This window comes from Passer domesticus, chromosome 9 (genome assembly GCF_036417665.1).
Source record: "Passer domesticus isolate bPasDom1 chromosome 9, bPasDom1.hap1, whole genome shotgun sequence".
NCBI lineage: Eukaryota > Metazoa > Chordata > Aves > Passeriformes > Passeridae > Passer > Passer domesticus.
The window spans coordinates 27,919,285-27,939,148 of NC_087482.1; the positions used below are offsets into that span (position 1 = coordinate 27,919,285).

The 19,864-nt window shown below is 43.1% G+C and overlaps 1 protein-coding gene across 2 annotated transcripts in view; it reads right to left on the reverse strand.

The window, feature by feature from the left end:
- Nucleotides 1-1,019: 1,019 nt before the first annotated feature.
- The window catches only part of SLC6A1 (solute carrier family 6 member 1), a 61,283-nt gene continuing 42,438 nt past the window's right edge, over nucleotides 1,020-19,864 (reverse strand). For both annotated transcript variants that reach the window (XM_064432226.1, XM_064432227.1), the window contains exons 3-15: nucleotides 19,169-19,300; nucleotides 17,726-17,826; nucleotides 16,231-16,340; nucleotides 15,986-16,118; nucleotides 14,637-14,771; nucleotides 14,416-14,519; nucleotides 13,947-14,071; nucleotides 11,821-11,933; nucleotides 9,383-9,514; nucleotides 8,266-8,368; nucleotides 6,890-6,990; nucleotides 5,299-5,466; nucleotides 1,020-3,420 (exon numbers count right to left, since the gene is read on the reverse strand). In XM_064432226.1, the coding sequence (XP_064288296.1) occupies nucleotides 3,316-3,420; nucleotides 5,299-5,466; nucleotides 6,890-6,990; nucleotides 8,266-8,368; nucleotides 9,383-9,514; nucleotides 11,821-11,933; nucleotides 13,947-14,071; nucleotides 14,416-14,519; nucleotides 14,637-14,771; nucleotides 15,986-16,118; nucleotides 16,231-16,340; nucleotides 17,726-17,826; nucleotides 19,169-19,300 (1,562 nt within the window). In that variant the 3' untranslated portion in view covers nucleotides 1,020-3,315. The remainder of the gene's footprint in view (nucleotides 3,421-5,298; nucleotides 5,467-6,889; nucleotides 6,991-8,265; nucleotides 8,369-9,382; nucleotides 9,515-11,820; nucleotides 11,934-13,946; nucleotides 14,072-14,415; nucleotides 14,520-14,636; nucleotides 14,772-15,985; nucleotides 16,119-16,230; nucleotides 16,341-17,725; nucleotides 17,827-19,168; nucleotides 19,301-19,864) is intronic.

The window sequence follows — 19,864 nt, forward strand, 5'->3', positions numbered from 1 at the left end:
AACTAATACTCCTGACGAGCAAGGACATGGATTTCTCCCAGGGCATCCTGCTGTCCTGTAGGGGAGAAGTGACCTTATTTGCATTTTTCTTGTTGAATTGCTGTTGGGATTTCTGCAGCACGGCAAGAGCAAATTCCTTCAGGAGAACATGGAAATATCACAGCACTAACGCAATATCCTCCAAGTAGCTTCTTGCTCCTCAGCCCCTGCTGTCACCCTGCCCTCCCACCACCCCCAGCCAGCAATGACAGCCCTCGGCCTCTTCCTTTCCCATTTCCCTCTCATTTCCCTCTGTATTCCCAAAATTGCTGCTTCCCCTTTTCCAGAACAATCCGGGACCTGCCCTCCCCGCCGCGCCCTCGCCGTGCGCTCCTCGCGAAGGTCAGCACTTGGCGCTTGAAGGCTGCGATTCCAGACGCCTCTCTCGGGAGCGTTTTCCACTCTAATCAGGTCCTCTAAATTGCTTAGGCTCTTCCCCAGCATGAAGCCCTGCTCCAGTTTTGCAGGCAGATAATTAAATCCCGAGCCCAGGAGCGGCGTTGCAGCTGCGCCGCCACTTCTTCTCCGCGTCTTCTCCTCATCTTCCCACCCTGCCAGGGCAGCTGAGACAGGAGCACGGAGCTTTTGGAGCCATGGATCATCTGCCTGGGGAGTATCCAGCACTCCAAAACCAGGGAGGTGTGCAGCTCACAGCAGCAGCAGGACTGCACATGAGAAACCGTCCAAAACATTCCAAAATCTGATTTTTCCCTTCTCCCGGAGCTCGCTCTGCCATCTTCCCGCAGGAGAATTAAAGCAGCAGGATGCCAGGAAGGGCTATTAACTGTCACCTCTTAAGCTCCCTGTATAATGTATGCACATACTAATTACATCGTAGGAATAGCACAGATTAATTATACACATCACAAGTGGGATACAGCGTTTTGGTATTTAAAGGATGTTTTTATATAAATGACACATTTGGAACTTGAAAATAGCACAGATTGGGTTTGTCCAATGAAAGACTGCAAAAGTCTGAATTTAATGTATAATATAACCTTTATTCTTTTTCCTCTAAACTCTTGGAAACTTACATAACAATCGTGCTTTAATTATGACACCGTTTATAGACATTTAAAATGCATCTTAATTTATAAATATTTTACATTTGGTCCATAGAACAGGTTGCAATTTACTAAATAATACTGTACTCTTTTAAACAGGCTCTGTATATATTTTTGAATATGTATATATTACATATATATTTTTATATAGAGATAGATTTGCTTGGTGTTGGATATTTCCTTATTGCAAAAAGCATATATGATCATACAATAATCTTTCTTTTTCAGGGCAAGTACTACAAAAAAGATACAGCTATTCACAGTTTACACACAGTAGTTCTACAACACTAGTTTGTGCTATGTGATAACGTTTGTACAGCTTTTTGCTAAAGAGCAGGTCTGTCAAACATCTGTCATAATTGTTTACAATCAAACATTAAATACTGCATTTTTCTTAGAACAACATGGGACTCGGTTACATTAAACAATAAAGAGAAAGTTGGAGTTTTTATCCTTAGTCTAATGAAATTCACAAGTATGATGTATCACGTGTGATGTCTGTGTAGGATGTAGGGGTTCCTCTAAATCCCAAAGACTTACAGGACGTTTGCATCTCAGCTATGGCCGTTTAGGATGGAGCTTAGATCTCATAGTATTTTACATTTGACCTAGGTATGAAACAGTTTAGAACCTACCCAACATACTCTGAGAGTTTAGGATGTAGTTTGAAATACATGTGTATTATATATATATATTATTTCTACATAATGTGCTTGACATTCTGAGAATAATACCTTATTGCAAGAACATGTTTGTCACCTTCAGACGAGAACAACGAAAAACCCAACATTCACAGGTAACATGTTTTTTTGTTTTTTCCACGTAGTAGTTCTACATAAATTGTGCTATCTAACATTGTACGGTGCACAAAAAAAGTTTGCTGAAAAGCATGTTTTCATTGCACAGTTCTGTCACAGTCATTTACAATCAAACATCACCCTCCCAAAAAAAAAAAAAAAAGCCTCTGTGCCTGTCTTATAGCTGCCAAATGAGAAATGCCAAGCAGGGCTCCCGCTGCATTCCCCACACAGGGAAAACTTCCAGGGGCTGGCCGGGCTCTCTGGCCATGTGGCAAACGCAGGACAGAGCCCAGAGCGGGATTGCATCGGGATCAAAGAGCTCTCCCTCGTGCCCTCAGCACCACCCAGCCCCTGGAAATGGAAATCCCACTGCTCTCAAAGTGCCGACCACGCGGAATTTGGGGTTGGGAACTGGGAAGTTCTCTAGCAGGTTCAGTCGAGCCCGACATTGGGACTCACTTCGATCTTTAAGCCGTTGTTTTGGTTTCTATTTTGGTGGCATTGCAACAATAGTAGAGTGATAACAGCATGATAAAAGCTCAGGGAGTCTGAGCTTGAATGGCAAATACTTTGTATTTTACTCCTGGGAATCTTTAAGAGCTCGTGGCTATTACTTTGCTAAAAAAGTTAAAAGTCATATTTATGCCTCTAACATTGATTCACACAGATATCTTCTTTTTATAAGAAGCAAGATATGTACTTTTAAGGAAATTTATGATCTTGTCTGAAAGTCACCCTGAAAGGCTGAGCACAGCCAGTGTGTTTGGCCTGGGCTGCTCTGCCACAAACAACTCAATTTTTGCACTAGGAATGTTTATAAAGGCTGTGCCTGCTGTTAATTGAAGGAAGAGTCTCTTCCCCCCTCAAATGGCCTCAGCTGGAACAAATTTTAAGGGCAGACTTTTGCACTGGAAATCACTTGTTTACAAAATACTCCGTTCTCTTTTGTACAAAACAACCCCAAATGTAATTTTACTCCTGCAAAGTCAGAAATAACAGTCTTGGGATTCAGCGGTAAGAAATAGTGATCAACTACTAAAAATCAGCAGCACAAAACTTCAAATAGTCGTGCTAAAAGGTAGATTAAAAAGGTCTTGGCACATCAATTTACAAATTCCAAGGTATGCAACTATCATTGTGAAAGGATAAAAACATTAACAGTCTGTGGATTGCTGGAGAACACAAAAACACTGTCAAACATCTGAGCTCGCGACGGCTGATCGAACCCATGGCGATTCCCTCGGAGTGGAGATGACCTTGTTGCTTTTTTTTTCCTCTTTTTTTTTAATATGTATTTTTTTTTTTTGCCACTAGAGGTAGGTAATTATATTCTCAGACGTGAATTTGTGGTCATATTCAACCATATTTTTTGTTTTTCTGGAGGAGGAGCGGTACTTGGACGAGAGAGGAGTTTAGATGTAGGCTTCTTTGTTGGCAGAGTTGCTCTGTTGGGCCTGGTCTGGCCCGTTCTCAGGGTGGGTGATGTCTTCACTTGGCTGAATCATCACTTGGATGCGCTGTTCAAAGGACAACAGTAAATGTGAGGCAGCCAAAAAAACTCTTTCTAACCTTACTCTTCTTTTTTTTTCCCCCTAAATATTTAAAGACAATTATTTACAGCTGCCTATCTTCCCAGGGACCAGCAGCAAGCCACTTCCACTAAATAGAATTCCAGCTCTGTCCTGAAGGTGACAGGAGGAGCTAAAAAACCCTGTGCCAAATGCTGGGTGCCAATAAGGAAATGGGAATTTATTTTCGTGGGGAAAATAAATGAGGAGAGGCTCTGCTGTGAGCCCAGGGTCCAGCACAGGGGCTGCAGTGGGCAGTGGGCAGCAGTGCTGGGCACCAGAGTGATGGACATCTCCCCAGGAGAACTGAGAGTTCCTCCAAGGAACAACCAGTGTTTTATTCCTATTCTGTCTTTCCTCATCCTTTTGTCCTCTCTGTTCCTTCAGCTTCTCTGCCCAGCACACATTCATATCTCAAAAGAAATTCCAGTTTGGCTCCTCAGAGCCTCTCACTGGTGCAGGCTCCCCCTTCACTTAATAATAATTTGCCAATGCTTTCAAGAATGAGACCTCAGTCCACAACAAGGCTGAGATGAGGAACTTTTACCATGGCCTCACACAACCCTGCCCAAAGAGCAGCTGCATTTTAGGGCAACAGTTTTCCTTTTTTCACCTAAAAGTTTCCATAAGACCAAGGGAAATGTATTCAAAATGTGGGAGCTAAGAACAGGCAGGGGAGGAAACAAAAAAAATCAAAACCCAGATTTTTTCTGCAGACTTCTTTGAAGCCTCACTGAGTCCTTCAAAATTTGCTGAAGACAAATATTTGGATCAAGATCTGAGCATTTCATGAGGCATCACTCGTCAATTCTGCTTAAGATCATCCAGCCCTTTGCAAAGATGGCTCTGTCAGCTGATTTTAGAATATTCCAGAAGTTCTGACAAATTCCTTTTGACAGTCTTTGGTTGCCACAATCACAGAGCATTTCAGTACTCGGGCTGGAGAACTGGCTGTGATGTACAGGAGGAGCTGAAGAGGGAAAACTGAGGATCCACCCAGATTAAAAAAATGAGCTGTGGTGATGGTATGTGGTTCCTGAATGTTGTGTGGGGCAATAACATGGTCAATATTTCCCACCCCTTTAGCAGCATATCTCTGAGGACCTCAGAACTGACTGAAATAAAAACTGACTGAAATAAAAACTGACTGAAAAAAACCCTGACTCTCTTCCATGAGAAGTGTTATTACCTCCTTTAAAAAATGGGATGAGCAGTCAGGGAGAGGCTGAGAGCAATGAGAAAAAATCTCCTAATGTTCTTCACCAAGTGACTGCTTACAGAAATCCCTTAAATAAAGGCTCAAGGGAAGTGCTCCCAAGGTATTCCATGTCCTCCCTCCCAGCTGCAGCCGAGCAGGGCAGGTGTGGCTCAGAGCAGGTGAAATGCAGGAGCTGAAGCCTTGGGGACCATCAGGGAGATGCAGAGCAGGGTCACTGAGCAGACTTATGCAATCCCAGAGTTTTGTAGCTCAGCCCCTGATTTTGATTCCAGCTCCCCAGAGCATCCCCTGCCGTGATCCACGGCCGCGTGCCTCGCATTAATCAGGACAAATTTCCATAATTTGCAAACCTCTCCTCTGTTTTCTAGGTGTGAGGAGCTGGAATGCCAAGCGTCTGCAGCTGCCAGAGCAGAGATAAGGACCCTGTGGAACGTGGGGAATTGTTCAGCAACAGATGGCTCAGACACACTCTTGTCTTTTGGCTGGCGCTTTTATGGGGTTTTTTGGCTCAAAGCAAAATAACTGAGGGGGAAATAAATGACAGGAAAGAAGTGCCCAGCAATCTTTGATTGCACAGGTGCCAAGGGGGTCAGGACAGGCAGACTTACCTGTTTTAGGGAGCCTTTCAGGGTTAGGAACATGTATGCCATGTAGCCAGGTATCAGCACCATAGAGGACAGGGCCATGAACCAGCCGACCCCCTGGCCCCATTTTGGGAACACGTAACTGCCCATGGTCAGAGGGGTCATCTGCACAGCACTGAAGATGAACACTCCCTGCAAAAGCAGAAGGGAGGGTTTTGGGTGAGATTCCCAGAGTGTTCTGGCTTCAAGAGATTTTCTGGAGCTTCCCAAGAGGTCTCTTGCCAAAATGAATGTTTCACCTTCAAGCTGTATTTCACATATAAACCTGCACCTCAGATAATCCAGGTGTGCTGCTGGTACCAGTAAATGCCTTGGATAAGCTGCACAGAGCCAGAGGGAAGGGGGCTGCTGGGGAAAACAGGGATCCTGGGAATACCTGTGAATATGTACATGGTGCCATTGAGCAACAGCACCCATGTTGCTTTTGGGATGTTCTTCAGTGATGCCCTGCAGACACAGAATTCCATGGGCTATTCCCAGGAAAATCTCCTGTCCTGGCCTGTCTCAAATGTCCAAACTGGTCAGGTAAAACTGCTAAAGTGAATCAGGAGAGAGGGAGGCTTGTTCTGATCCCAGGCTGAGGCCTTGTGCAGGACAGATTCCCAGAGGAGGATGCAGAGGCAGATTTTTATCCCTGCTCTGAGCTGGGCTGGGCAGCATGTTCTGCTGAGGACTTGACAAATCTGGGCAGTCTGACAATGCTGGGCATCTTCCCCCTGTGCCACTAAAATAAAATGTATCTCTTATGCCTTCCTGATTGCTTGTTTTTTACAAAAATGAAATCTGCCTAGATCTGGGAAGGGATGACTCAAGGAACCCTCAATGTGAACACATTTCTTCTTTTTAGTGCTCCTCATTTGCTTTTTCTGGTTAAATGCTGGCTCATGTGTAATAGTGGCTGCTGGATTAGTTTGTTACATTGCATCTGGGTTCAGTGTATGTGCAGTACATTTACATTTCTTTGCTTACTACTTCACAAGGTACTGAATGGGATTAACTGGGCAAAGTTTAGAATCAGGAAAAAGCTGTTCTGTGGTTTCCAGTACAGATTCCTTGCAGAGTTTGCCAGAAAACCCACAGCAATGAAGTATAAAATGAGTAATACATGCCACAGAATGCCATGAATGAAGAACATGAGTTTAGAACCCTGCTCTGTCACCAGAAGTGCTTGTAGAGGAATTCAGTTTACAGAATGTTGGTATTTTTGTGTATGTGGAAAATTTAGATTTTAGATTGCTAAATTCTATTTTAGAACACACACACAAAAAAAAAAAAGGGTCAAAATTTCTTCCTTACAGTTTTCTAAGTCTGCCAATCAACTGCTTGCGCATTTCCATAATAAAAATCTTGGCTTCTCTTTTTGGGACACATTCTTCCTGGCAAGACACTGCTTTTTAGCTATTGCCTTCAATGAGACTGCTCAAATCCTTAAAAAAATTGTGAGGGCAGAACTAATATGAACCTGTGAACCTGTGGGGCTGGAAATGACAAGGCTGCAGCACCCAGGCCACTCATTTACATCCTTTCAACCAGAGAATAAAAGTTTGTTCCTTACTGCCACAATGATAGGAGTGAAAAAGGACCAGCAGAGTTTCCACCAGATGCAGGGTCTGTATCCCACCATCTCTTGGATGTTGTCATAAAATCTATTAACACCTGGATGTAGAAATAAGAAACAGCACAGAAACATATCAGTGGAGGTGATGGGAAACTCAGTGGTTCTGAGAGACATTGCCATAAATTTTGATTATATTTGGAAGCTCTACAAAGATCTCAAGATAACTTTTCCTCTGTCTGAATGGCAAAAAAAGTGTGCAAGCTCAAAAGCACCAAAAATCACCTGTTCTCACTCTTCCACATCATAGTTAATTAAATAGAGACCACAAAACTTATTCCCATGCAAAATGAGGAAGTTGTACATGGGAAGGTCAGATGCAAGAAACACCCTTGATTGATTTCAACTCTAGGTTATATTAGGATGAGAAATTTAGGCTATATTTTACAATTACAACCCCCCCTTCCCCATCCCAGCATTAACCAGCTTTATTGCAGTGCCTGCCATGCATGGGCAGAGGTGGAGCTGGAATCAGAGGGGCCCTCCTGCTGCTGCTGCTCTCCACCAGCCTCCCAAAGCTGTGTCTGTCACCAGTTCATGGCTCTGATTTCTTCATGGTCAGAGCCTGGAGCTGACAATTCCAAGGTGTGGTTCAAGCCCTGTGTGGACCATCCACTGAAACTCCTTGTATGGTCCCTTCCAGCTCAGAATATTCTGTGATTTCTGGGATAATTTTGGTGAATTTTTCCATTTGCTGGGTTCTCCAGCAGTGCCTCTCCCCTGTCAAATGCTGTTCCATCCTCTCAGCCCACTAAAATTCAGCAGGAAAGCTCCTGGAGCAGCTGGAGTGCCTCAGTGATGATGGGAGCAGCTCCTCAGAGGAGCTGACGCAGCTCTGAGGACAAAATGCTGTGACAATATCCCACAGATCCATCAATCCTTAGAGCCAGAGTGCCAGTCCAGGCTTCTGGATATTTGAAGGTGATTATTCCCTAACTGACCAAGGAGCCTGGCTCACTTCAGGACCCTGGAGTGAGAGAATTTCTGGAAAAGCAAAATATTACAAATCCCAAGAGCCCTGAGGCAATATGTACCCAACAGCTCTGAATATCCAGGCTTCCCAAGGGAGTGGGCCAGGAAAGGAGATGGAATATCACCCTTTTAATGTTCCTGAAACACTTCATGGCTCCCAGGCCTCTAGGTAAGGTGTTTAAAAGGCAGCACCACCTTCCACAGGCCAACTTTGAATTATACCCACAGAAACCAAGGCCACTTTCAGTTCCACCCCCAGCATGTGCACATCAACCACAGATCAGAGGATGAATTATCCTCTGGGTGTGTAAAGCTCAGGGGAAACATACAAACAGGCTGTTTACCATAGCACCAGGATATCGAGATGCACTCAAAGAATACAAGGAACAAGAGACTCATTCCACTGGCAGAGTAGTAGTCAAAAAGCTTAAACACATAGATTCCACCCTGAAATGGAAAAGAAAGAATAAAAAAATAGAGCAAGGCCTCCAGCTTCAAAATGTAAGCTACAAACTAACAGTGGTGGGTAGTTTAGGGCCTACTAGTGGAAATTAAACAGGTAAAATTTTGTCAAGACTTGAGGTCAGTCCTGACAAAATTAAGATTGCTGCTGTTTAAACTGAAAAGTTTCATTTCACTTTTTGCTCTTTATTGGATAATTTAATAATAATTTAACAATTAATCATTTCCCTCAAACAGTTTGCAAAGTCAACATCTGCAGCTGCCACTTTCTGGACTGTAGGAATGTGGGGATGTGCATTTTGCTGTCCCTTGAGCCCTGCAGGGGACACCCAGATAAGGCCTTTTAGGAACTACCTGAAAACAGAAGCCAGACAGATTTAGGGGTATAAAAACTAGTTTTATTTATTGAGGGGCCTTCAGGTACATTTAGGGCAGACAAAACCCCCAGGGGCTACACCCAAAATGGACCACAGGTCATGGGTTTTTATACTTTTATAAATTTGGTCCATTTGCACACTGGGGGTGAATCTGCCAATTCCAGCTCCAGGTAATGAAGTCATTGACCCCAGGTTTGCTCCCCCAAGTCCCTTTTGTTTCCATCTCTGGGGTCTGAGGCAGTGAGGTGTCCTTGACTGCCAGGCCTGGAGAGGAATTGTTGTGTCTGCCCAAAATGGGAAAGCTGCAGCTGACCCTGTGTGTGGGGTTTGGAGTTCTACACTAAAGAGTTGAAGGAGTGCAAATATATGGAAAATAGAAAAGCTAAATAAATAAAAGTAAAAAATCCTAATATAAAGGAAATAATCCTCATATAAATAAATAAAATACAAATAAAATATCAAAGCTAAAATCCTAAGGCACTACAGGACATTCTACAAGTAAACCACCAAAACCCTGGTGAGCACCAATCCCTGACAATCCAGGGGCTGGCAGAGATTCCTGGGTGGACTGGGGAAGGGAGAACGCTGGTGCTGGGCAGAGGCAGAGCCCAGCCAGCAGTACCTGAGTGATGTTGGACAGCCCTATCACGTAGGACACGATGCACACCACGGCGATGAAGAGCTCGCGGCGGTTGCGCAGCAGCTTGGGGAACTCATCCACCAGGGCAGTGATGAACCCTTCCACGGTGCAGAACTGCAGGGAAAGGGGACACAAAACACAGTCCAGAGCCCAGCTGGACACAGAACACAGTCCAGAGCCCAGCATGGAGTTTTGGGGAGCAGTTTGTGATTGGACCCTCCGCTGGCCTAAGGCTGCTGCCGTCCAGCGAGAAGTGAAAATTCACTTGACTGCAGTGGAAGCTCCGCTCCTGAATATCCTTGTTCCTGTCTAAAGAGATCTGTGCAAAAAGATTTCCAGCTGGAGGAACACTCAAAATTCTAAGCTATGAACTGTTGCTTTTGCTCTGTGAACAGGAACTACTCTTTTTTTGTAATAAAGTTGATAAAGCTACAGTTGAGGGCTTTGGTCCCTCAATCCTACAAAATAAACTTCTTTTTTATGTGATTTGCTCACATACAAGAAAGCCAACACACAGAAAAAGTCTAATCAGATTGGTGCCTCATGCAGGAGGTTAAAGATTCTCATATGGTTCTTATATGTAATAAATCAAATATTCTCTGTATCCCCAGAAAACATTTTTTGAGGCTGTGTCCTCCAAATGGCCACACTCCAGAATCCTCCTGTGTGTGTATATATTCAGATAAATGTTATCATTATGGTGGCTGAAATATGAAAACCAGAAGGTAAGTAAAGTTTTATTAATTTTCAGCAGAGTAAGTAGAATTGAACCAATGGTTACAGCTCCTGTAAATTACAGTGGATGAAATGTTTCAGTGACAGACAGAAAATGCAGAGAGCATGACAGCCTGTAGACACATATTCCTTTTAATAATATTAGACCACCTTCCTCAGCTGTTAGTTGCCTAGAGACAAGTGCTTTCAAGAATATTTTTGACCCAATTTTTCACAGCAGTTTCCCCCCAGATTGAGCAGTGGGTTTTAATGTCAAGCCTGAAGCTCACTGAAAAACAAAGAAATAAAAAGTGTAAGTTTTCAACTTTCTTTCATCTCCCAGGATAAAGTGCCCTCTCGGTCTTTTTGTGTTCACAGGCTGAAGTCAGCTTGGATTTATAGAAAATGATGGATTTTCTCTCCTGAAAGACTGGTACAGTGCTGAGGCAGTAAATCCCACATTCCTTTACGTGCTGGGAGGGCTGTGCTAGGGACTGGGAAGTGCTGTTTGCCAACTGCAGCTGATTGCAAGTAAATTAACACATCTGCCTAGGACTGGGCTCCTAAAAATGATCCAAGAGTTCAGCAGCCAGGGGAGACTTCCCTGACCAAACCCTCCAAGTACTCCTTGCAAAATAAAGCAAGGTGCTCTCCTGAGTGCTGCCATGGGGTTGTTCTCTGTATTAAAATTAGCACCAATTAACAAAATGTTTTGTTGGATATAGTTATTTCTAAAGGGTTTTCTCTCATGCTGTGTGTTTTTTTATTTGTGTCACAATCAACATTTTAATGATTCCATGTCTTAATTATTTAATAGTTTAATCTAGACAGAGAATATCTTGGATTTGCAAACCCCAGGGTTGATCCTTCTCCTTTATTTCCAGTTGTCAGATATCACCCAGAGCTTAGGTACAGCCTGAACCAGTAAATTTGTGATCCTTTCCCTTGGGAAGTGTTTTCAGAACACATCAAAACCCAGAACATCCTCAGTAACAATCCCATTGCCCACTGAATTAACTCCAGATCTTAAAATTAAATGTATGCTGTATCTTTTTGCTCCAGTGGTGAGTTCTGGAGCCTCCCTTCAGAAATACCTGTGGCATCTAAATCTTGTAAAACCTATCCCAGTGTCTCCTACACAGCAGAACATTGCACAGATTATTTTTAATATTGTGATTTCACAGGGAATATTCAAAGATAAGCTCCTTTTTGCCTGCAGAATAAATTTTCTGCCCATTTTTCATATGCTTCCAACAGTTCATAAAAGAGCAAAAGTGTTCAAGCATCAGGTTTTTACTCAGTCTTTCTTGAGAGCCTCCTATTCTTTATTTGATTATTCCAGGGATCATCCTGCCCCACTTCCAGCTGGCAGTGGAGGGTACAGGGGGAGCCCTGTTGTGTTATTGTGTCTGGTCAAAATGGGAAAGCAGCAGCTGACGACACTCTGTATGGAGTTTAGAGTTATACACTGAAGAACTGCAGGATTACAAATATATGAAAAATACAAAACCTAAATATACAAAAAATCCTAACATAAAATAAATAACCCTAATATAAAATAAATAATCGTAAATTATTAAATAATTCCTAATTTATAAAATAACTAATCCTAATAGAAATAAATGAAATATAAATAAGAATTTCAAACCTGGTTCCACCCAGTGGCAGAAAATCTGTATTTTTATTTGTTTCCACCCCAGTTTTACCTGACTGTCAATGCCAAGCATGAGCAGCATGGAGAAGAAGAGTATTGCCCACAAAGGGGAGATGGGCAACTGTGTCACTGCTTCTGGGTAAGCCAGAAATGCCAGTCCAGGGCCTGGGGGAGAAACAGGAGACAGAAGATCAGTGGGAGGGCAGGGCTGGCATCCTCTGCTGCTGCTGGGCTCTGTTTGGGTGGCTCTGGGTGCAGCACCTGAGCAGGGATTTCAGCTGCTCAGTGCTGACCACCAGGGCACTGCAAGCACCTGGGTTTGAAAATGAAACAGCCAAAACAAAACAAGAAAAAACAAAGAAACCAAAAAAAACAAGAAAAAAAACCAAAACACCACCCCAAAGCCCCCCAAGGCCAACCAAGCAGAATACTGAATGAGTTCAGCAGCTGCTCCTGAGACCCCTGGCACAGCCAAGGCAGGAGTGCTGTCCTTGGCTGGGGTTACATCCTCAGGCACTGCTCAGCTCAGCTCCCCTCAAGCAGGATTTGGCAGCTGCCATCTCCTGCTTTGCACCACTCAGAAGAGAAACAGAGGCAGCTCAGCAATGGAGAAGACACTTTCCAACATTTCCAGTATTCCCATTTGCTGTTCCATTCCACTCACTCTCTCTAAATACACATTTTAATAAACTCTGTCCTTATGGACAACCAAACCTTTTAATTTTTCTTCTTGCTAACTGCAGCTGGACGACAGAGTGTTGGAAGGGGAATATAAATTCCTATTTAAAAGGAGTTTTGTTGTTCTCATGGCATAGCTGGACATCAGGATCAGAGGGAAAACCAGCACATTTAATAGACACAGAAATAAAGGTCATGTGCTTCACCTAAGGAGTGCCTCTGATTTTTCAGTTTCCATTAAAAGTCTGTCAGTGACAAGTGCTTGGTCACAGCCCCCAAACCAGTGGAGCAAGGGTGGCATCAACACCTGGATTGCCAAAGTCTAATGAGGATTTTGAAGCAATTAATTGCTAACAAGAGCAGATATGATTGGAAAGCAGTTTGGAAAGCATTCCAAATAGCAGTGCTAAAAGCAAAATAAGCTTCAGATAAATATGTTAATTTTACTCTGTTTTGCACTCCACAGGAATGCAGCTACGCCTTTTAATAATATCATTTGTTTTATAAGGCTATATAAAAGATGGCAAAACAACCTCTCATGGTGGTAAAATCTGGCACCAGCCTCCGAGCTTACTAGGAGAAACAGAAGCCTTAATTAAAGGGTCAAGTTTTCAAATATCCTTTGCAATTAGTGGTCACGGGCATCTTTCAGAGATCTGTTATCAAATGCACTTAATATGATGTAAAAATATTGTGGTGTTTGCAGGTGTAGCCTTTATATAATTCCTTCTGTATCAAAGACATAAATCCAAAAACCTTATTTCACACACCACTGCCTTTCCAGAGCAGTTTTTAATAACAGTGACTGCCATCATCATTTTGCACCTAATCTCTTTGTATGTGTAATTTATTGAAGATTATTTTTAGGGCTTAAATTCTCTCCTTTTCTAACCAAGGAGATATTTCAGTGGGTTGTGTTTGCTAATACAGTCATCCAGATTTTGTCCACCAGTGAGTTCCAGCCAAGCTTTGAGTTATGAGATCCCTCCCTGTGGCCAGAACTGCTAAGTGAGTATCTGGTGCACCAGCTGGGTCAGGGCAGCCATCTGCTCTGCTGCTTTAAGCTTTTTCAGCTGGAAGACACACAAGAAACTGCAAGGAAGAACAGAATCCTCCCATGGACAGCTCCACGGCTCCCTGCCCTAAATAAAATGTCTTTCATGATACAGAGTCACCTGAAACAGGTGTAGGTCTGAAAAGGGGAGAAATGGATCTGCCTCCAAGGGCTTAACCTCAAGAAAGGGGAAAAGGAATTAAAACCCAGCTGAACTGGGAAATATTAGCTTAAAACCCATCCCATAATGGCCAGCATTCCTCCTGCTCTGCCTGGAGTGGGTTGGGGTAACACTTTTCCTTCTGCCTTTCCTTCTGGGAGACTGAGGGGACAGGGAGGTGAGGAGCTGTGAGGAGGGATTTTGAGCAGTTGCACAAACAACCTACAAGCAAAAAAAACCCCAAAGAAACCCTGATGCACAGCTTAGAGGAAAAGATTTTGGGTACCTGATGCTGCAACATCTGCAATTGGCCTCTTTGTGACATTGGCCATGAATCCCACAATGGAGAAGATGACAAAGCCAGCAAACATGCTCGTGCATGAGTTTATGCAGCACACTATGATGGAGTCCCTGAAACAAAGGGAAGGGGCTTTAAGCAGCAGGGAAAGCAAATGTTCATCCTTTTTGGGTTGGTGGTTTTTGGTTTTTTTTTTATTTTATTTTATTTTTAATTTTTTTTTTTTTTGTCCTGTGGAAGGATCTTAGTGATTTAGGATTTCACAGTCTGGGTTCCATTCCATGCTGGGGAAGTCTCTCCCATTGGTGTAAAGGCAGTTGCACACCTCACCCCCAGCCAGATAGAACAGTTAATATTCAGCACTAAACTTTATTTCAATTATCTGTACACAGAGACAGAACCCAGCTCCAGCTGAGACAGGCAAGTGCCACTGCAATATGTGCAGTCATCTGCTTACCTGTAAACATTATTGTGGAAAGGGTTGTAACTTCCAAGGGCAATCAGTGAACCAAGACCCAAACCGTAGGAGAAGAAAATCTGTGTGGCAGCATCCAGCCAAACCTGATTGCAGGAAACAATTTTTTAAAAAACCTGTTTCTGCACTTGAGGAGCAGGTCATATGTCTGAAAGGGGAACACTGGGGAGTGAAACTTTGGTTTACCAGCACGCAATATTTACCTCAGAGTCTGAAAGCTTACTGAAGTTGGGAGTTATGTAGAATAAAATGCCTTCCTTTGCTCCAGGCAGTGTTACACCACGGAAGAACAAGATAAGCAGCATAACATAGGGATAAGTAGCAGAGAAATATACCACCTGATGTGAAGAAACAAGACAGTGTAAGTGTGCAAAAAAGAATGATCAAAAGTATTTGCTCCCTGAAAATACTCTAGCAGCAGCTGAGGATGGCTCCTAAAATTGAGGCATTTTTCAATGAAAATTCTCTAAACTCCAGCTCTGAAGACAGGTGGCTGCTGCCTATTTTTCTGAAAAGAGAACAGTGTGGACTAGGATATTTTCACACTTTTTTTTTTTTTTTTTGGTATTTAAGACAAGGAAGTCCCAAAAGCACAAGGATCATGGCACCAGGCTCCTGCTCGTAAAACATCTGGCAGTTCATTTTCCCCACTCTCTCCTCCTCTATATCACAGGCTCCTACTTTCTTGCCTTTTCAGAGGTCCTGTAAGAAACCCTTTCTGAAGACAGATTCAGCCCTCTTTTTGCTCTCTTTGTGCTTTGGAGACAGGAGAAAGGAAATGGTTTGCTCTGAGCTCAGCTCAGCCCTGTCCAACACACAGCTCGAGGTGGGTCACAGTTATAACCTCCTGTCAAATTAACAATCTGTTCCCTCAGTGTGAAGAAATCCCAGTCCTTTGCACCAGACCTGAGGTTTTCTAACCCAAGACCAAGCCCCATTGCTGCAGCTTTTCATTTCCCTAGGATTTCTTGACAGGAAAAAGCATGAGCCATCATCAGATGTTGCTGCCCTTTCATTCAGAAAGGTCTCTCAAGAATATAATTTCCATTAATTGATTAGTAAATCCTAATTTCCACTCACAGCCAGGCAGACCCCAAGAAGCACAGGGTGAAATCCTGTGAAAGGACCTCAAATGTTTCTCACTCACGTGAGGGAAGGTGGGAGCACCTCTTCCCAACACTTCCTTACATATCCAGGTCCAGCAAGAGCTGAGCAATAAATGCACAATTCTGTCTGGAACCAAACTGCCCCATCCTCACTCTGTTGGTATCCAAACCAACTGGAATATTCATCCCAGGAAAAAGCAGGAATATTTTTAGGTGGTTTTATACCTGGCCAAACCAAGAGGCCTGTAAATGAAGCATCTAAGGCTGTGGTCTGACCTAGCTAGAGAGGAGCCAGCTCTTCCTAAAACATGGGGCTGTATCAATCCAAGAAAACACTAATTAAATCCATCACAGCCAAACTGCCCCCAGTGCCTCTTACCTCAAGAATATTTGAGCAAAATGGGCATTTTTAATTGAAAGGTATTTACAGTACTTTTTAATCTTACCTTTCCAGTCCAGCCTACCCCCTTCCAGATACAAAAATACACCAGGATCCAGGCAATTGCCAGGGTGATTGCCAGTGGCCACCGGATTTGCCCGGGCTTTTCCAAGCCGTCGGTCATTTGGTGCATGTTGCGTCTGCAACGAGCCAACACAACATTTGGCAAAGAATTCAGAAGGTGAAACAGGAAGGATAACAAGGTGATCCTTGGACATGCACGGGAATGAGAGAGGAAAGTGCTGAGCTTACTCCCAGAACTCCACCACGGCACTTGTCATGTTGGTGGTGTTTGCTAAGGTGTAGTTGGAGAAGCAGCGGTCGGTGTTCCAGGGGTTCTCACAGTGTTTCCAAGGAAGGGTCTGGAGAAGGGAGAGCACCAAAAACCTGGAGTCAAACACTTCTTAAGCAAGAATCACCTCAAGTATATATTTCTTTGCTAGAACTGACAGCTGAGTGCAGAACTAAAGCACCTAGAGCTCTACAGACATTGATCTCCCCGGGGTGAAAGTTATTTCAATTCCTATCAATTGTAGGAGGCAGGTGTGGAAATATTCCCTTTTTTCTTCAGCGCAGCAGCCCAAACACTCTGGATTCAACACACTCACCATGAGAGTATATTGAAACAGCACAAAGGACCTCCTGGAGGTCCTGCTACCTCTTGTTGCACAAGAGATAATAAAATTGGGATGGTTATTGATCAGAGAGTTTAATTTTCCCCTCTGGTCAGGGGATAATTGGAGAAAGGTAAAATTTCTATTTGTTACATTCATGTGTCCATCCCATCTTTCAAAAGTTGCGAGGAGCAGAACCTGTTTCTCATAGTATCCATTAGAATGAGCCTCATTTACATGTAATTTATGGATCCTTCTCATGGCAATTGTTGGGAAATCCTCTCACAGAACTTCTGTATCAGGGCACTGTGTGCTTTATACACAAGGATAAGAGGCTTCAAGGGAATTAGAAGTCAATATTCATTTAACATGGGCCACAAGAAACACTTCCAGACTCTGCCTGACCTTTCACATCAATAACAATTCTGAGGACAACAAAGCAGAAATGGTCATGTCACTTCCAGACAGTAATTAATGCAAATTTGGTCAAGGCAAAATTCTTTAAAGCCAAGAACAAGCAAGCATGAGCAAAATTTGTAGAAGAGACAATTGAACAATGACGCATTAATTATATACAACTTATGTAAGAATGCTTCCTCAGATGGCCAAACCCCACAAATCAGACAGGACTTACTCAGCTGATGAATCACCCTTGAGGGGGAAAAAAAGGCAGCTAAAAATAAAGTAAACAGGAAAGAAAACAAAGCAAAAATAACAACAATGAATGGAAGTTCAGAGCTAATCAAATCACAGACCTTCCATTCCATGGGGGTTTCTTTAATAAACCCCTCTATCATTAAGCCACATTGCAATGATACTATGTCCCAAAGAACTCATGTTTGTGTGGCTGCCACTGAAGAAACAAAATAATTAGTTGTACACTAGAATTTTTCTTGGGGGAGTGACTGACCTGTAAGTTCAGTTTTCTGCTCTAAATTTCTTGTGGAGAAAAAAAAAAAATTAAAGGGATTTTACAAAATGGATTTTATCAGTAAGAATGGATTATCCTACAGATTTCTGTGTGTGCTGTGTTAACCTCACATCTGCACTGAGGGAGATTAGTGATGTATCCATATTTTTCTTGGCTTTATATCCACGAAACAATTCCCCATTCCCCTCTGACACACACTTACAGTGGTAAAGGAATTATACAGGTAGTATATGGCCCACGAAATAATCACAATGTAGTAAATATTTAGCCAAAAGGACAGGACTGCAGCAGCCAGACCCACACCTGTAAGGAAAACAAAGAGAAATAAAACCAAGGGAACTTCCAGTTGAAGAGCTGCATTCAGGGCAAACACATCAGGGCAAGCACCACTGGGAAATGTTGTAGGAGTGAGAATTTCAGAAGTGCCATTACACAAAGGTCATTATTTGGGTGATGGCTCAGCCATCCATGAGCTGACTGCCAGCCTTCAGCTCTCTCTGTGGTGCAGTCCCACCAGCTGCTGCTGCTGAGAGTTCCCTGGCATGCTTTACTCCCAGGAAAAGGAGCTAAATCAGCTCATTCTCTGGAACAGCAGCCCCACAGGAGCTCGTGGCAGATGCACACACAGTGAGAATGTGTTCCAAGGCACTCAGGACACGGATCAGAGGGCCTGGTGCTCAGTGCAGGCTGTTGGCACGTCAGACTAAAGACATGCCAGGGTTCCACCATGAGGGTGTCTTCTGCTCCACAGGGACACTCCAGGGGTGTTCTGAACTATTCAGTTCCATGACTCTGAGCAGGAGGAAGTGCTAACAATAATCAGGATAATGCAAAGCAAGGTTGATCCAACCCTTACCAATAGCAGCAACTCGAGCAAAATCACTTCTTTGTGAGAGAAAATTTCATCTCCCTGTGTTTTCCCAGCGCTAAATCTCCCAGAGCAAAATCCAGTCTCAAGAAACTTGCAGCTCACCCTGTGCTAATTGTCAGTCCTACTGTGTGAGGTAGTTTATAACACCATGTGCAGCTCTGCTGGGCCAGAACACAGCTCAGGAGCTCAGAAGTGTCAGAGGATTTGGGATTATAAGGGTGAAAATCATAATTTGTGAGGTTTGTGGGCCTGTGCAGAATCAAGATTAAAACCCTGGGTTCTGGCAATCAAACATCAAACTTAAAGCATGGAGTGAGTTTTTCTTAAGGAATTCAGCATGAAATTGCCAAAAGTGTCGGGCTTTTGAATTTCAGTTAAAAAAACAGGTGATGGCAATCTCTGTGAGCTCAGAAAAATTTACCAAAGTTTGCCAAATTGCTGTGAACACATCCAAACCTGCTCAGACAACTACTGTTGGATATGCTGTTTTAAACAGTCTTTATGCATTTCTACAGAAAACCCCAAAAGTTTTTGAAGTTCAAAAATAAGTTTGTTGCAATTCTAATGCCTAAATCTTTCTATTTTTAATGGAGAATAAAAAAATATAGCCCAGCACGCTTCAAAATCATCAGTTACACCTCAGAAAATCAGTGTCTTTAAAAAAGCATGGTTTAAATATAAATGAAAAGCACCAAGAAACATCCTTGCCCTGGCACTTTTGGAAACTTCTGCAATTTGGAAACAAATGAGAAAGAATTGGAATCCATACCATACCTTTGAACATTGGAGCAAGCTTCCACACTCCAAGGCCTCCTATAGATGTATACTGACCAAGGGAACACTCCAAAAGGAACAGTGGCACTCCAGCAAAAATTAAAGTAAGGAAATAGGGAATCAGGAATGCACCTAAAAAGGAATTTTTAAAAAGCCTGTTACAGTGGGGAAAAACAAAAGTGAATTTCCAGTTTCCATCCCTGTTCTGTATGAAAAGAAACCCACAGGGATTTTTCCTCTCAGATGTAACTTTTCAGAAATGTTAGTGGAAATCACACATGCACTTCTGAATCAGCACCTCCAGAGGTGAAAATAAAGGGAGAAACAGAAATCCCCATAATTTAAACGTTTTCTGTTGAAGTAAAAAGCTGAAATCCAGAAGCCTGTGGGCTTTGCTGCCTTCACCTCTCACGGAGAGCACAAAGGCTTTAACCAGCCCTGGCTGCTTTCCAGCCTTTTATGGGGAGCTCAGAGTCAGCTACAAACCCCATGAAATCCTCTCAAAACTCAGCCCAAAAGAGAGGGATCTGCAGGGTTGGGTGGAGGGCAGCGTGCTTTAGTTCTGCTCTGATACTTATGGTCTTTCAAGTGCCACTGGCAGCTAGGAGTTAGAATAAACTTCAGAGCAGAGCTCAAAGCAGAGCTTCACACTCCAAAATGGCTCTGAACCTCCTGGAAAAGTGGAAAGCAAGAAAA